The sequence below is a fragment of the Canis lupus genome, chromosome 8, assembly GCF_011100685.1.
Source record: "Canis lupus familiaris isolate Mischka breed German Shepherd chromosome 8, alternate assembly UU_Cfam_GSD_1.0, whole genome shotgun sequence".
Taxonomy (NCBI): domain Eukaryota; kingdom Metazoa; phylum Chordata; class Mammalia; order Carnivora; family Canidae; genus Canis; species Canis lupus.
Window position 1 is genome coordinate 74,368,661 of NC_049229.1, and position 18,422 is coordinate 74,387,082.

Genomic DNA, 18,422 nt, shown 5'->3' on the forward strand with positions numbered 1-18,422 from the left:
GGAGCTGATCCACTGCCTTGCTGACCATGAGTGGACTAACCTTCCCTGAAACAGCTTCACCGTCATGTAAGTTCACATGTAGACTATGGATTAGGATGGTAGGGCTGTTAGATATTGACATGACCAGGTCATGTTACCTGGTTTTTGCCTATCCCAAGACAAAAATGATTACATTTAAATACAATGAGAAAGAGGAAATAAGTCATGTAAATCCCTTGAGGTGGTCCATTGAGGAAATCCTAAAGGGAATCTGAACTCATGCCAAGAGGGAGAGTCACTGATGCAGGTGGGTTTGAAATGAGGGCACAGGGCACCACATGTTCGCAAGTGACAAGGCACATGTGTCACAACCATCACTACAACACAGCCCTGTACTGTGATGGAGAGACACAAATCCCACTGGGTCATCACATCCTCATCTTCTGGAAACGTTATAAAAGAACATACTTATACTGAAGATCCAAAGTGTCTGAGGATCTCTGACTCTCTTGAAAAAGGGGTAGTGGAAGGGGAGTTGGGCGGAGTGTTGGGGTGACTGGGTGATGGGCAAGGAGGGGAGCACTTGGCAGGATGAGCACTGGGTGTTATTCTGTATGTTGGCAAATTGAGCATCAATAAATAATAAATTTATTATTAAAAAATGATGTATTTTGATGAAAGGTATTTTTGATAACAAATGTGGGTGGAAAATTCAGTTTCAATTCTTTTCAATCTATGCCTTTAATCAACCTTCATTTTGAATTTCTCAGATCATTGCTCCTGACCCTATGAGCTATGTACAGGACTTGTCTTCTGTCTCCAAATCTAACACATTGCATCTTTGAATGAATCACATGCATCTGGAAGACTGCCAACCAAAAGACGCCTGTGTCCACTTCACAAAGACACGGAGTCTTGCCTATAATATTCCTGCAATTCTAAATTTAGAATTTAGCTGAATTTCAGAGGGTTTCAGGTAATGCAGTTCTATTTGTAAGTCTCTAACACCTCAGTCACTGTGTTTCACTGCAGTAAACTCTGTGATCTTCTGTAATCACTTTGATGAGCTACCTGATACAGAATGAACTCATTCAAGCAGAGATTGGGCTATAATAAACTCGTGTCAGAATGAACATTTTCCATTGTATACCCTATATTTCTATTTTTCTTATCCCTCCTAAACTAACAGTATGGTGCTGCTTGGCAACTGTAAGTTTTTCACGAACTCTTTTTACATTCAAATACTATATCCATCTAAGAGAAGAAAACTATCTACCATGAACCTCTTCTACGGATTTATCAGGTATTTTTGATAACAAATGCAGCAGGAAATTTCCGTTTCAAAGAAATTTTAATTTGTGCCTCTGATCAACCGTAATTTTGGTTTCTTAGATCAGTCCCCCTGACCCCGCAGGCTGCATACAGGACTTCTGTTCTGTTTCCAAATCTAGCTCATTCCATCTTTTTTTAATGTTTTATTTATTCATGAGAGACCCACAGAGAGAGAGAGAGAGAGAGAGATGGAGAACACAGGCAGAGTGAGAAGCAGGCTCCATGCATGGAGCCTGATGTGGGACTCGATCTCTGATCTCCAGGATCAGGCCCTGGACTGAAGGTGGCACTAAACTGCTGAGCACCCAGGTACCCCCCTTTCCATCTTTCAATGGAACATATGCATCAGGAAGACTGCAAGCAGAGCCTACCACTCAAATGGCACCTGTGTCACCTGCACAGAGACATGGAGTCCTGCCAATAATATTCCTGCAATTCTGGTCCTTTGGGAGCATCTGTGTCCTCCTTGAATCCCCAGTCTCACTCCAAGACCATGCATTGCTCCTTATGTCACCTGTTGAATGACCTTATGTTCATGGACCACATATGTCTATAATTACTTCCTGAAACATAATATAGTATTAGTACAATACTCAGTAGGCTTGTACAAACAAAAATGAGTCCTTAGGATCCAGAATCAGAGTAGGGGTGAAAATAAGTTTACGATATTCTGAAACAAAACACCAGGGTCCAAAGTTCACCTCCAACATATAAATCAGGAAAATTTAACCACACCATCTTTAGTATAAGAAAATATGGGAGAGAGAAGTTAACATGTCAGAAGTTTTAGGGGACTCAGGGCTTGTCACATCCCTGAAACAGCTGGAAAGTTATTGAATCATTTCGAATATCCATGAAACCGATCAGAGTTGAAAAAGCAACAACAGAAGGACTCCTAATAGAATACTGAGCAGGTTTGGAATTGGTGGAGCTGTGTGGTATTGACATTGGGGAGATACAATTGTAGGGATGACAGCAGGAGGAAGGTTGCTTGCAGAAGCTACTGTCAAGAATTTTAAGGACAAGAGAGGAATATATGAACTTGTACAATTGTACTCCTGTGGGGGATGGACCTGGTATGATGGTGCTCAAATGGAAAAATAGGGAAATTTCTGGATCTAAGGACCCCCTGAGTGCCAAGAAGAAAAAGTGGCACAATGTGATGCATGGTTAAGAAGGACTGGAACCTATAGACTTGTGAACATTGGGTCTGAGTGCAGTCGTTGTGCTTTGTTTCCATAAACTGAACGCTGTGTGGTCCAGTGACATCTATTCTGAAACCAGCAGGCAGAAACTAGACCCTCACTCGTGACAAGCCCTCAGAGGATGACCCCAGTTCCATGCTATAGAGCCTTTATATTGTCGTTTAGAGATCCATTCATGTGTCTGAGATACACCAGCCCAGACACAGGTATGGTGAACACATGATTCAGATGTCAACTGAGGACAGAAAGGGATTGATGGCTCTCCTATGAGGGCTCCCTGAAGACTCCGGGGTGCAAACATTCAATCCCAGGCTAGACGTAGGATGCCATGTTCATAACTGCTCTACAATGCAGTCAGGAAGAGTCACAAAACCCCAATACAGGCCTCAACAAGGTGAGGTGTGAGCATCTATAGAGGAAACAACACCAACAGCACATGATAACAATCTATTTCCAATTTCACTGTGCATTTAGACATCCATGTAAGCCCAGCTCAGGTCCAGAGCTGCACACTGCAAGAGGATCTGTGTGCTCTATCCCTTGCTCTATCATCTCACATCTATTTTCTGAGTGTTCATGTCTGGAGATAGCTGCTCTTTGTATAAATGATGAAATCATCACAGCCAACCAATGCCCTGCTTCTGAGCATTCAGAGCTGCTCCCCTGCCTTGCTGACCATGAGTGGACTTACCTTCCCTGAAATAGCTTCACTGTTATATATGTTCACATGTAGACTCTGGAATAGGATGGTAGAGCTGTTAGATATTGACATAACCAGGTCATGTTACCTGGTTGTTGCAAATAACATGACAAAAATGATTGCATTTAAATCAAATGATAAAGGCCAAATAAGTCATGTAGGACCCTTGAGGGGTTCCACTGAGGAAATCCTAAAGGGAAATTGATATCATGGCCAAAGGGAGAGTCACAGATGCAGGTGGGTTGAAATGAGGACACGGGGCACCAAATGTTTATCCAGTGACAAGGGACACACCTAAAGGCCATCAGTACAACACAACCCTGTAAGGTGATGGTGAGACACAAATCCCACTGGGTCGTCACATCCTCATCTTCTGGAAACGTTATAAAAGAACATCCTTAAACTAAAGTTCCAAAGTGTCTGAGTATCTCTGACTCTCTTGTATCATTGTTCTCCTTCTGTTCAGTGTGTCCACTCTGACTTTTTGACAGATACTTATGGTTTGCAACAGATTAGTCCTAGTTCCAGGTGAGAAATGCACCCTTCACTGGATAAGGGTGGTTACATGATACTTCTCACAACAAATACAGAAGGGCCACAACCGTGCATCCATGTGTCCCTAATATCTCTGTGTGTGCCATAAAAATTTTAGGATTTTATGTTCATACTCTGTGAAAAATGTCCAGGATGATTTCACAAGGATTGCTTTGAATATGTAGAAGCTTCTGGGCAACATAGAGATTTTCACAGGATTTATTTTTGTTTTTTTAAAGATTTTATTTATTCATTAATGATACAGAGATAGAGAGGCAGAGACACAGTCTTAGGGAGAAGCAGGACCATGCCTGGAGCCCGACGTGGGACACAATCCCGGGACTCGGGAATCGAACCCTGGTCCAAAAGAAGGCGCCAAACCGGTGAGCCACCAAGGGATCCCCAATATTTTTGTTTTTGTTTTAAAGATTTATTTGTTTATTCAGGAGAGTCACAGAGGCAGAGGGAGAAACAGGCTCCCTTCCAAAAGCCTGATGCAGGACACTATCCCAAGACCCCAGGATCACAACCCCAGCCAATTGCAGACACTCAACCTCTGAGCAACACAGGTGCCCTGACAATATTCGTTGTTCTAATCTGTAAGTACAGAATGTTTTTCATCTCTTTGTGTCTTCTTCAATTTCTTTCCTTAGTTGTCAAACAGGTAGAATCATTTTGGGAAAAAAAACAACAACAGAAACAAAACTACAGCTGCAGGGCATAACAATGTTTGCAGAGAATCTCTATTATAAAGCCTTTGTCATCAAGATAGCGTGGTACTGGCAAAAACAACACATAGATCAATTGAACAGACCAGAGAGCACAGAAAGGGACCCTCAGCCTATGGGCAACTACTCCTCAAAAAGCAAGAAAAAATATCTAATGAAAAAATACACATCCAAAAATAGATCTGAAAAATATTGGACAGCCACCTGCATAAGAGTGAAAGTGGACCATTCTGCTACACCATGCAAAAAGATAATCTTAAAATAATGAAATACTGAAATCTGAGACAACAATTCATCCGAATCCTAGAAGTGGATTCAGGTAGCATCTTTTTGTCGTCAGTTGCAGTGACTGCTAGCAAGGCTGATCAAAAAAGGCATAGGAAACAAAGGGAAAAATAAACTGTTAGGACTTCATCAAGATAGAATCTGTACAACAATACAACAGGCGACAAAACAAAAGGCAGCCTACAGAATAGGACAAGATATTACGTTAACAAATTCAGCAGCCAACATAGCAATCATTCCAGTCAAGAAATGGGGAGAATACATGAAAAGGCTTTTCTCCAAAGAAGACCGACAAATGGCCAACAGGCAGAGGACAAAAATGATCCACCTGACTTGTCATCAGGGAAATACAAATGAAAACCACACTAAGATACCACTTATACAACTCAGAATGGATAAAGTAAAAAGGCCAGAAACAACAAATATAAGGGAGAATATTGAGAAAGTGGAAGCCTCTTTTATTCCTGGTGGGAATTATGCTTGTTGAGTCGGTATGGAGAACAGAATGGAATGTCCTGAAAACGTGAGAATAGAGCCACCCTAGGAGCCAGCCACTGCACTACAGGCTATTTACCCCAAAGACACAGATTTAATGAAATGAAGGGACACTTGCATCTCAATGTTCACAGCAGCACAGTCCACAACAGCCAAACAGTGGAAGGAGCCTCAGTGTCTATTGACAGATGAATGGATAAAGAAGCTGTGGTCTATGTATACAGTGGGATGTTTCTCGGCCATTAGAAATGATGAATACCCACCAATCATTTTGACTTGAATGGAACTGGAGGATATTATGCTGAGTGAAATAAGTCAATTGGAGAAGGAAAAACATTATATGGTCTCATTCTTGGGGAATATAAAAACAGTGAAAGGGATCATAGGAGAATGGAAAGAAAATGAGTGGAAATATCAGAGGGGGTGACAGAAGTTGAGAGACTCCTAACTCTGGGAAAAGAACAAGGGGTAGTGGATGGGGAGGTGGGCGGGTAATGGGGGTGACTGGGTGACAGGCACTGAGGGGGGCACTTGATTGGATGAGCACTGGGTGATATGCTGTATGTTGGCAAATCGCACTCCAATAAACAATATACAAAAAAGAAGATGTGCTTTATATATACAATGGGATATTACATAACCGTCAGACATAATGAATAACATGAAATAATGTTTCCGTCAACATGGATGGAACTGGAGTCATTATATTGAGAAAAAATCAAGCATAGAAAGGCAAGGATATGGTCTCATTGATTTTGAAAGAGACCATAAGGGAAGGAGTGAAACTTAGTGGGGTAAGACTAGAGAGGAAGACAAATCATGAGACACACTGAACTCTGGGGAAAAAATGAGGGTCACTAGAAGGGAGGAGGTGGAGAATGGGGTAACTGGGTGATGGGAGTTTAAGAAGTTTACATGATATGATGAACACTGACGGTAGAGTGAATGTTGGTAAATTCAATTTAAATAAAGAAAAAATTACTTAAGCCCATATTCCCTGTTGGAACATCATACATGAGCTGGACAGATCAAACAACAGACACTCATTCTCACAGATCTGGTGTCTGGGTCGTCTGAGGTCCAGGTGTAGGGAGCTGTGGTGTCTGGGGAGCGCCCACATCCTATCCCGTCCCTTCCCAGTCACCTCACATGGAGCCAGGGTGCTGGGAGCTTTCCCAATCCTGGTGTATAAGTGCCTGATCCCATAATGAGGCTGCATCTCCTAACCTAAGTGGTCCTTAAGGCTCCACCTCCTCCCCCCATCACATGGACATTAGGTTTCACCACAGGGATGGTAAAGGTCACAACCAGTTAGCTGACATAAGCACCTGAAGGATCCATGGGTATTTCCATGCAGGTCGAAGGTCCTTCAATCCAGCTCCTCACCCTGAGGATCCTCATGGTCCAGTAGAAGCTTCTGGTCGCTGAGCACACCAAGTACACATGACCTTCAGAACCAGATGGTTCCTTGGGAAGAGGACAGCTTCCATCTGAGACCTGGGTAGGATCTTGGCCTATTTGTATTATTATTTAAAGTTTCGTGCTGCTTCCATATATTATTCATCTCCTTTCCATATGATTTAGACACTTGTCTACTGAGAATGACCATGTTTCTCTTTTGTCCTTCCAGTTTTACCCTGGTTTGGTGAATTCTTCACACCATATCCAGTCTTTATTTACTGGTAGCTCCCTGAAATTCCTTTCACATTCTTCTCCTCCACCCAAAGGAAAATAAATCAAACAGTAACCCAGGAGTTCCCTCTTTTGATGCAGTTGGGACACTAACTCCACACAAGCCCTTCCTGGAGAAGGACGCCGTCCCCACCACTGGCCCACAATACACACCCAGAGCCAGTGTCATTCCCTGGCACAATACAGGCATTTGTGACATGATGAGAGGCCGGCCTGGCTTTCATCAGAAGTGAAGGTGAAGGTGATGAAAGGTTATACTCTCGTTATTGTGTGTGTGTGTGTGTGTGTGTGTTTGTGAATGAACTCTGAGTCCACATCCCTACCACGTCATGCTGGGAATATCTCTCAATCCCAGGCTGTTAGTAACATTTTTGTATTATGTTTCTTTTCTCTTGTGTGATTGGGGATTCCTCTATACCAAGATATGCAAGACAGCATGTTTGCTTGGGGTCCTGTGATCCACAGTGAGGTACACTAGGTCTCATTAAAAGCTTCAGATGGGAAAAAAAAAAAGCTTCAGATGGGGATCCCTGGGTGGCGCAGCGGTTTGACGCCTGCCTTTGGCCCGGGGCGCGATCCTGGAGACCCGGGATCGAATCCCACATCGGGCTCCCAGCATGGAGCCTGCTTCTCCCTCTGCCTGTGTCTCTGCCTCTCTGTCTCTCTCTGTGTGACTATCATGAATAAATAAATAAAATCTTTAAAAAAAAATAAAAATAAAAAAATAAAAATAAAAGCTTCAGATGATGTGAATGGAGGTATTTGTAATTGATTAATATTTCGGGTCAGGAAAAGTTAAGTACAAGTAAGTGCAAGTGCTATATTTGAATTCTAAGTCTCTTAGAAAGAGACTGAATAGGTAAACACATAATCAAGTGTTGAGAGGGGCTCCCTGGGGGAAACTGCTCCTTGGAGAGGAAGCCCAGACCCTGACAGGAAACCTGCCCAGAACCACCCTCTGCACCTGCTTCTAGGACTTCAAGTGACAACTAGTCAGGAGTGTGCACATCCTAGTGGTCCCGATCCCCTTCTACAGAGAGGGTTTTTTATTTATTTATTTATTTATTTATTTATTTATTTATTTATTTATTATAGTCACACACAGAGAGAGAGAGGCAGAGACATAGGCAGAAGGAGAAGCAGGCTCCATGCACCGGGAGCCCGACGTGGGATTCGATCCCGGGTCTCCAGGATCGCGCCCTGGGCCAGAGGCAGGCGCCAAACCGCTGCGCCACCCAGGGATCCCGTACAGAGAGGTTTGTGTCTGAGCTCATGCTGTGGTCCCCTCACGGTGTGTACACAGTAATATACATCCATGTCCTCAGCTCTCAGGCTGTTCATCTGCAGATACAGTGTGTTCTTGGCATTGTCTCTGAAGATGGTAAATTGGCCCTTCACAGCATCTGCATGGTATGTGGTACTTCCATATTTGTTCATTACTGAGACCCACTGAAGCCCTTTCCCTGGAGCCTGGTGGACCCAGCTTATCCAGTAACTACTGAATGTGAATCCAGAGGCTACACAGGAGAGTCTCAGGGGCAACCCAGGCTTCACCAGGTCTCCCCCAGACTCCACCAGCTGCACCTCACCCTGGACACCTGCAGACACAAGACATCCTGGTCAGGAAAAGGTCCCCCATCCCCTGTTTCTCTCACTCACTTCCACTCACAGATTCAAGGTCTCTTGTTCTCCATGAATCACCTTTTAAAATAGCAACATGGAAAACCCAATGGAGCACAGACTTCATGGTGAGTTGTGTGTGTTCTGTCCTGATTCCTGAATGGGGTCCCCTGGGGATGCTGGGATCTGGGCTCCTCTCCCAGCTGCAGGTTCAGGAATGGGCTAGTTTAATAGGTGAAGGGAAGGCCCTATTTGCATGTCCTCTGAGTATATAGTTAGCTCCAGACTTAGATTAGATTCTTTACAAGTTTCATAAACATGATTGCATTATTTTTGAGGTCAAATTTCTGTAATATCATGTAACGATATGAAGTGTCCTAACATGTGGACAGAATTAGCTTTGTATCTCTCAATGTCTTATTAAAACCCATTCATCAATTTAGGTAATTTTTAGTATATAGCATGTTACCACCTATGGATATTTAATACTAATTATTTTTATTTTTCTGCAGTGTGAAAGGAATATTTTGGTAATTTTCTATTCTTTTTTTTTCTTTTTTATCATAAATTTATTTTTTATTGGTGTTCAATTTGCCAACATTTAACAAAACCCAGTGCTCATCCCGTCAAGTGCCGACCTCAGTGCCTGTCACCCAGTCACCCCCACACCCCGCCCACCTCCCCTTCTACCACCCGTTGTTTGTTTCCTAGAGTTTGGAGTCTTTCATGTTCTGTCTCCCGTTCTGATTCTTTTAGATAATTTGTTGTTAGTGTGTGGAAACATAGCTTTATTTCACATGATCTTATACCCTGAAGGTTCCCTGAAATAATTAATTTTAACAGTTTGTGGAGTTTATTTTTTTATTTTTTTTAATTTATTTTATTTATTTATGATAGTCACAGAGAGAGAGAGAGAGAGGCAGAGACATAGGCAGAGGGAGAAACAGGCTCCATGCACTGGGAGCCCAACGTGGGATTCGATCCCGGGTCTCCAGGATCGTGCCCTGGGCTAAAGGCAGGCGCCAAACCGCTGTGCCACCCAGGGATCCCAGTTTGTGGAGTTTAAAGTGTTTGCCTCTCTAGCAGATCATGTCATGTGGAAAAAAGAATTTTTGTCCTGTCTACGGATTTAAATATAATTTATTTTATTATTTCCGAATGTATTGGTTTGATCTTCCAGTCATTGGAGCAGAAAGATTTTCCTTCGTTTCTTCTAGGTTCTTTGGTCTAATTACTCGGTAGACAGAAAACTGATCTAAGGTGAAATGTATTTCATTTTGCAAGTGCATGAGCTCCCAAGAATACAACATCCAGACAGTGACCAAATTATGTAGCCCTTGTGTCACTTCGACAACAAAACATTGGGTTTGTGTAGATATAAAGTCAGGATATTAGCTTGAGTCAGTGAATTAGTGAGGGACTGACAAGGGTTGTTTGCCTTCCGGGTCCTAAGGTCCTTATTCTGGTGCTAAGGATGATTCTTCCCTCCAGGTATAGGGATGGGAAAATGCCCATGTAGATTTATTTCTTGCCATCAAGGGGACATAGGCGGCTCAGCCTGTCTCTCCACTGGTTGATTCCCAAGTGACTTTAGTTCACAACAACCCAGGGGACCAGCTGATATATTTGGGGTGTCACAGTTTCTTCTCCTTCATGGTACCAAGATGAATACTCATGGTAGGAATAAGCATCCTTGTGTGGCTCTTGACTTGACAGGAGGGCTTCAGCATTTCACTGTTGATTATGGTGTTGGATGTGGGTTTTTCCATAAATTACCAGTATTTCATGGAGGCAATTTTTTCTGTTCCTTGATTGTTAAGATTTTTTGAAGATAAACGTGTGTTGGAATTTGTCAAATCATTTTAGGCATCAAAGGAAATGATCATGTAATCTAATCTTTCACTCTATTAATACAGGGGGTCCCATTTATGGTTTGGGCATGTTGAATTTTCCTTGCATCCCAGAGATGATTTCCTCCAGGTCATCCCGTATTATCCATTCCATGTGCTGTTGGATTTGAATGCTAGGATTTTTGCATTTATGTTCATCTGAAAAATTGGACTGTAGTTTCCTTTTTCATAGAGTCCTTCCCTGACTTTAGTGTCAGGGTGATGCTGGCCTCATACCAAGATTTGGGCATGTTCCTTTCTCATTAGATTTTGAAGAGATCGAAATGTTTCAGCATTAATTCTTCTTTAAATACTTGGAAAAATTAATAGATCAAGCCATTTGATCTTAGACTTTTTTCCCCTTTGTTCTGTTATTTTGGTTTCTTGTCTCTTTTGAGTCAGAATTTTTTTGGTTTTGGGTTCACTCTTCTTATTTGTTGTATTTTATTCATTTTTTATTTTTTCATGAAACCATCTTAGTTCATTGGGATTCTAGATGTTTTGCAATTTGCCTTAGTTATTCAAATTTTGCTCTCTAATCTGTTCCATTGATCTATGTGTCTGTATTTGTGCCAGTACCACACTGTCTTGATGGCCACAGCTTTGTAGTACAACTTGAAATCTGGCATTGTGATGCCCCCAGATATGGTTTCCTTTTTTAAAATTCCCCTGGCTATTCGGGATCTTTTCCGATTCCACACAAATCTTAAAATAAATTGTTCTAACTCTCTGAAGAAAGACCATGGTATTTTGATAGGGATTGCATTAAACCTGTACATTTCCCTGGGTAACATGACATTTTCACAATATTAATTCTGCCAATCCATGAGCATGGAATATTTTTCCATCTCTTTGTGTCTTCCTCAATTTCTTTCAGAAGTGTTCTATAGTTTTTAGGGTATACGTCCTTTGCCTGTATGGGTAGGTTTATTCCTAGGTGTCTTATGCTTTTGGGTGCAATTGTAAATGGGATTGACTCTTTAATTACTCTTTCTTCAGCCTAATTGTTAGTGTATAGACATGCCATCGATTTCTGGGCATTGATTTTGTATCCTGCCACGCTACCAAATTGCTATATGAGTTCTACGAATCTTGGGGTGGAGGCTTTTGGGTTTCGTATGTAGAGTATCATGTCATTGGTGAAGAGGGAGAGTTTGACTTCTTCTTTGCCAATTTGAATGTCTTTAATATCTTTTTGTTGTCTGATTGCTGAGGCTAGGACTTCTAGTACTATGTTGAATAGCAGTGGTGAGAGTGGACATCCCTGTCTTCTTCCTGATCTTAGGGGAAAGGCTCCCAGTGCTTCCCCATTGAGAATGATATTTGCTGTGGGCTTTTCGTAGATGGCTTTTAAGATGTCGAGGAAAGTTCCCTCTATCCCTACACTCTGAAGAGTTTTGATCAGGAATGGATGCTGTATTTTGTCAAATGCTTTCTCTGCATCTAATGAGAGGATCATATGGTTCTTGGTTTTTCTCTTGCTGACATTATGAATAACATTGATTGCTTTATGAGTGTTGAATCAGGCTTGTTTCCCAGGGATAAATCCTACTTGGTCATGGTGAATAATTTTCTTAAAGTACTGTTGAATCCTATTGGCTAGTATCTTGTTGAGAATTTTTCCATCCATGTTCATCAGGGACATTGGTCTGTAATTCTCCTTTTTGGTTGGGTCTTTGCCTGGTTTTGGAATTAAGGCGATGCTGGCCTCATACAACGAATTTGGAAGTACTCCATCTCTTTCTATCTTTCCAAACAGCTTGAGTACAATAGGTATGGTTTCTTCTCTAAATTTTTGATAGAATTCCCCAGGGAAGCCATCTGACCCTGGACTCTTGTGTCTTGGGAGGTTTTTGATGACTGCTTCAATTTCCTCCCTGGTTATTGGCTTGTTCAGGTTTTCTATTTCTTCCTGTTCCCGTTTTGGTTGTTTGTGGCTTTTCAGGAATGCGTCCATTTCTTCTAGACTGCCTCATTTATTGGCATATAGCTGCTCATAATATGTTTTTAAAATCGTTTGTATTTCCTTGGTATTGGTAGTGATCTCTCCTTTCTCATTCATGATTTTATTAATTTGAGTCTTTTCTTTCTTCTTTTCAATGAGGTTGGCTAATGGTTTATCTATCTTATTAATTCTTTCAAAGAACCAACTCCTGGTTCCGTTGATCTGTTCCATGGTTCTTCTGGTCTCGATTTCATTGAGTTCTGCTCGAATCTTAATTAACTCTCTTCTTCTGCTGAGTGTAGGGTCCATCTGCTGTTTTTTCTCTAGTTTCTTTAGGTGTAAGGTCAGTTTTTGTATTTGAGTTCTTTCCAGTTTTTGAATGGATGCTTGTATTGTGATGTTTTTCCCCCTTAGGACTGCTTTTGCTGCATCCCAAAGATTTTGAAAGGTTGTATCTTCATTCTCATTAGTTTCCATGAATCTTTTTAATTCTTCCTTAATTTCCTGGTTGACCCTTTCATCTTTCAGCAGAATGGTCCTTAACCTTCACGTTTTTGAGGTCCTTCCACACTTCTCGTTGTGATTTAGTTCTAATTTCAAGGCATTATGGTCTGAGAATATGCAGGGGATGATCCCAATCTTTTGGTATCGGTTCACACCCAATTTTGACCCAGTATGTGGTCTATTCTGGAGAAAGTTCCATGTGCCCTTGAGAAGAATGTGTATTCAGTTGAGTTTGGATGTAAAGTTCTGTAGATATCTGTGAAATCCATCTGGTCCAGTGTATCATTTAAAGCTCTCGTTTCTTTGTAGATGTTGTGCTTAGAAGACCTATCGAGGGTAGAAAGAGCTAGATTGAAGTCACCAAGTATAAGTGTATTATTATCTAAGAATTTCTTCACTTTGCTTATTAATTGGTTTAAATATTTTGCAGCTCCCACATTTGCAGCATATATATTGAGGATTGTTAAGGCCTCTTGTTGGATAGATCCTTTAAGTATGAGATAGTGTCCCTCTTCATCTCTCACTACAGTCTTCGGGGTAAATTTTAGTTCATCTGATCTAAGGATGGCTACGCCTGCTCTCTTTTGAAGACCGTTTGAATGTTAAATGGTTCTGTAACCTTTTATTTTCAGGTTGTAGGTGTCCTTCTGTCTAAAATGAGTCTCTTGTAGACAGCAAATAGATGGGTTCTGCTTTTTTATCCAGCCTGAAACCCTGTGCCTTTTGATGGGGTCATTAACCCGTTGATGTTCAGTGTTACTATTGACAGATATGAGTTTAGTGTCATCATGATATCTATTCAGTCCTTGTTTTTGTGGATTATTCCACTGAAATTCTTCTTAAAGGTGAATTTTAAGAGTCCCCCTTAAAATTTCTTGCAGAGCTGGTTTGGAGGTCACAGATTCTTTCTGTTCCTGTCTGTCTTGGAAGCTCTTTATCTCTCCTTCCATTTTGAATGAGAGCCTTGCTGGATAAAGTATTCTTGGTTGCATGTTCTTCTCATTTAAGACCCTGAATATATCCTTTCAGCCCTTTCTGGCGCCAGGTCGCTGTGGAGAGTTCTGCTGTTACCCTAATAGTCCTCCCCATAAAATTCAGGGATTTCTTGTGTCTTGCTGCTTTAAGGACCTTCTCTTTATCTTTTGAATTTGCAAGATTCACTATTAAGTGTCGAGGTTTTGAACGGTTTTTATTGATTTTAAGGGAGGATCTCTCTATTTCCTGGATCAGAAGGCCTGTTTCCTGTCCCAGATTAGGAAAGATTTCAGCTATGATTTGTTCAAATACATATTCTGGCCCTTTGTCCCTTTTGGCGCCCTCGGGAACCCCAATTAAATGTGTTTTTCTTCCTCAGGCTTTCGTTTATCTCCCTTAATCTGTCTTCCTGGTCTTTTAATTGTCTGTGTCTTTTTTCCTCAGTTTCCCTCTTTGCCATCATATTGTCTTCTATATCACTCACTCATTCTTCCACCTCGTTAACCCTCATCGCTAGTACTTCTCGTTTGGATTGCATCTCATTCAATTGATTTTTAATTTCTGCCTGATTGGATCTAAATTCTGCAGTCATGAAATCTCTTGAGTCCTTCATGTTTTTTTCTAGAGCCACCAGTAGCTGTATAATAGTGCTTCTGAATTGGCTTTCTGACATTGAATTGTAATCCAGATTTTGTAACTCTGTGGAAGAGAGGACTGTTTCTGATTCTTTCTTTTGAGGTGAGGTTTTCCTTCTAGTGATTTTGCTCAGTGCAGAGTGGCCAAAAACAAGTTGTATTGGGAAAAGGAGACAGAGGAGAGAAAGAAGGAAAGAAAAGAGAAAAAGGAAAAAGAAAAAAGGAAGAAAAAGGAAAAAAAGAGAAGAAAAAGAGAAAGAAAAAGAAAGAAAGGGAAAAAAGTGTGGGGGAAGTAATCAGAAATAAATAAACAAACACGGGGGAGTATCTTCTGTTTCTGTATACTTTAAGTCCCTTGACTTCCCCTGGAACTTGTCCGTCTATCTGGTCTTCTGGGGGAGGGGCCTGTTGTGCTGATTTTCAGGTGTTAGCACTTGGAGGAGTTGCTCTGCTCCCTGCCTGGTGCAGGGTTCAGTGGGGGTTGTTTACCCTGGGAGGCCCCAGAAGGAACAACCCCAGTGGCAGAGGCCAGCTCTGGAAATCTGGATTCAGCCCCCGCAGTAACTACAGAGCTCTCCATCTGCAGGGCCTGGAAGCTCTGGGGCGGGGCCTCTGATCTGCTCAGCTCGGGGCAGGAGCGTCCTTGCTGTCCTGGGCCCTCCTGGACTCTTCCTCTCCTGGGGGAGGCTGGGTCCTGGGCTGTGTCCCGGCGCCTTGTGTTTTGGGGCCTGCACTGTTGGATTCATGCTCCCGTCTGCATAGCCCCCTCCATGGAGCTGACACCTGAACCCCTCTGAGCTGCTCCCAGAGCCGCAGCCCCCTACGCACGGAGCCTCCTCCTTTTCTGGAGCCACCGCCGCCGAGCTGCTCCTGGGGCCGCGCAGCCCCTCCGTGCAGAGCCACTGCCCGAGCCCCTCGGATCTGCTCCCGGGTCAATGCATGCGCGCTGCAGCCCTTAGGGATCTCGGTGCACTCTCCTGGGTGAGCAAGTGTCTGTTAGTGTCCCAGGGAGCCCGAAGGCATCCCCGCCCGCCTGCGTCCTGCTCTAACTCCCTGGGGGCGCCTATCCCCCCGGGAATATTGGTGAAGCTCCTGCTTCTCTGGGAAGGACCTCTCCTGTCCTGGGGGCACTCGCCCCAGGCTTAGCCTGGCTCCTCGCATGGCCCCTCCCCCTTGATGCCTTTTGTTTCATTATTTCTTTTTCCCCGTCTTCCTACCTTGATAGAAGCATGAACTCTTCTCACTGTAGCATTCCAGCTGGTCTCTCTTTAAATCTCAAGCCTAATTCATAGATTTTCAGGATGATTTGAAGGTTATCTAGGTAATTTGGTGGGGACAGGTGATTTGGGGACCCTACTCTTCTGCCATCTTTCCCCTCCCTCCTTTTTTTTTTTCATTGACCCATTTCTTCTTCAATAAGATGTTATTTTATCAGCATTATATATATGTACATAATATATGTATGTATATATATGATACATATATATCTATATCTATCTATCTATCTATCTATAATTTATTTATTCATGACAGACAAAGAGAGAGAGAAGCACAGACACAGGCAAAGGGAGAAGCAGGGTCCTTGCAGGGAACCCAATGTGGAACTTGATCCCGGGTCTCCAGGATCACACCCTGAGCTGAAGGCAGCTATAAAATTCTGAAACATCAGGGCTGCCCTTATTATATATTTTACTGAAGTTTGAATCCGACCTATAACAAGCACCCAGTGTTCATCCCATCAGTGTCCCTGTCAGTGCCCATCACCAATTCACCAAAAGCACCCACTCACTTCCTCTTCCACTAGCCCTTGTTCGTTTCCCAGAGTTAGGAGTCTCTCATGGTTTGTCAACCTCACTGATGTTTCCCACTCATTTTCCCTCCTTTCACCCTTCCTGGGTGCTGGGCATAGTGGGAGCTGTTTACCGTGTGAGTCCTTTGTTCCCTGGAAGCCCTTCTCTCTCAGGCACAAGGTGAAACAAGGAGGAACAACAGCATGGTGGCAGCCAGTTCTCGAACCGTGGAATTGGCTCCCCTCAGTAACTACCACAGTCTCCCAGTCTGCACTGGCCTAGATGCTCACAGCCTGGCCTGTGGGTGCAGGTCTGCACAGCTTTCAGGGCGTCCAGTGGCATGAGAGTCCTCTCTGTCCTGTGCCCTCCCCACCTCCATCTCTTCCAGGGGATGTCCGGGATCCTGGTCTGTATCCACTCTGTGCCCTGGGATCCAGGGCCCTGGCTGCTGGAATTGTGCTCCCAGGGATCAAGTTTCCCGAAGCCAGCGGGACACAGACAGCTCCCTCTTGAGATCCCACCCCCAGCCCCTGGATAGACTGGCTTCTCCTACATTCCCTCCTGGTGCGCGTTTCAGCCCTTTACTGAGATCCCACATTTGTTGTGCTTGCCCCTGGACTCACTTCCTCTACTAGTGACACTGGGAACTGGATGCTTCAATGCCCCTCCTGCGATTTTGCCCAATTTTACTGGTAATCACTTTTCTGTCTGGGAAAACACAAGGCGGATTTATAATGTTCCAGCTTCTCCAGGGCTGGACTTTCATGTCCTGGAGGCTTTAGCTGTGGGCCTTACATGGGCTCATCACGGTGCTCCTCCCCTAGTTGATTTTTTTTATTTTATTATTTCTGCCTTCCTACATTGTTAGAAGTGAAAACCCTTTTCTCTGTAGTGTTCTGGCCAATCTCTCTTTAAGTCTCAGGTCGAATTTGTAGGTGTTCAGGATGGTTTGTAACTTATCTAGGTATTTGATGGGGCCAGCTGAGTTGAGGACCCCTACTCCTCTGTCATCTTGCCCTGCCTCACATTTATTTTTTCTGCCATTTCTCTGGTAGGCCTTCCAGTGGAACAGAAAATTATTTCCCTCTTTTCTGTTGGATTCATTGTCTGGTCTAATCACGGAGTTCGTAAAAGGCAGACCTTCAGGAGACAATGAATTTCATTGTTCATGTGCATGGGCTACATAATATATGATGTGAGGTGGGATTTCATATCAGGACAGGGTGTCTATTTATGTCTTCTGCCAATTTCTGATTGGGTTTTTCATTTTGTGTTGTTTAGATTGATAATTGTGCTGTATATTTTGGAAACCAGCCTTAATCTGATGATCAATTTGCAAATATTTTCTCCCATCTTATAGGTTGTCTTTAAATTATGTTGAGTGTTTCCATAGCTGTACTACTGCTCTTTCCTTGATGGAATCCATACAGTTTATCTTTGGTTTTGTTTTCCTTCCCCCTAGAACCTTGAGTAGCAAGAAACTGTTGTGCCTGAGTTCACAAAATCTCTAGGATTTTGATGGTTTCCTGCTTCACAATTAGGACTTTCATTTACTCTGATTTTTATCTCTGTGTCACTTGTAAGAATGTGGCCCAGGTTCATGTTTTTACTTGTGACTGTCCAATATTCACAACCCCACCTGTTGAAAAGATTGTCCTTTTCCAGTGGATACTCTTTTTTTGTGCTTTGTCAAAGACAATATGACCGTAGAGTTGTGTTTCCATTTCTGCATTCTCTACTCTATTCCATTGACCTATGTGCCTCTTTTACTGCCAAAATTATACCATCTTGGGGATCACAACTTTGAACTCCACAATTGTGATACCTTCTGCTTTGGGTTGTTTTTAACATTGTCTTGTCTTGTCAGGATCATTCTTTGTTCCTTACAAGTTTTAGGATTGTTTCTTCTATTTCCAAGAACAAAGTTCATGGTATTTTGATAGGGTTTTCATTGAATTGAATGTGTCGATTGCTCTTGGTAGCATAGCTATTTTATCAATACTTATAACTCCAATCCATGAGAATAGAATGTTTTCAATCTATGTGTGTCTTCCTCAATTTCTTTCATAAGTGTTCTAGAAGTTTGAGACTATAGATCCTTTTCCTCTCTGGTT

General features: G+C 42.6%; 1 gene segment (V, D, J or C); it reads right to left on the minus strand.

Annotated features, from left to right (window-relative positions):
* Positions 1-4,455: 4,455 nt before the first annotated feature.
* LOC119876539 lies at positions 4,456-8,697 on the minus strand. The segment is given in 3 exon segments: positions 4,456-4,529; positions 8,201-8,548; positions 8,652-8,697. Coding segments are annotated over 3 exon segments (468 nt in total).
* Positions 8,698-18,422: the final 9,725 nt, after the last annotated feature.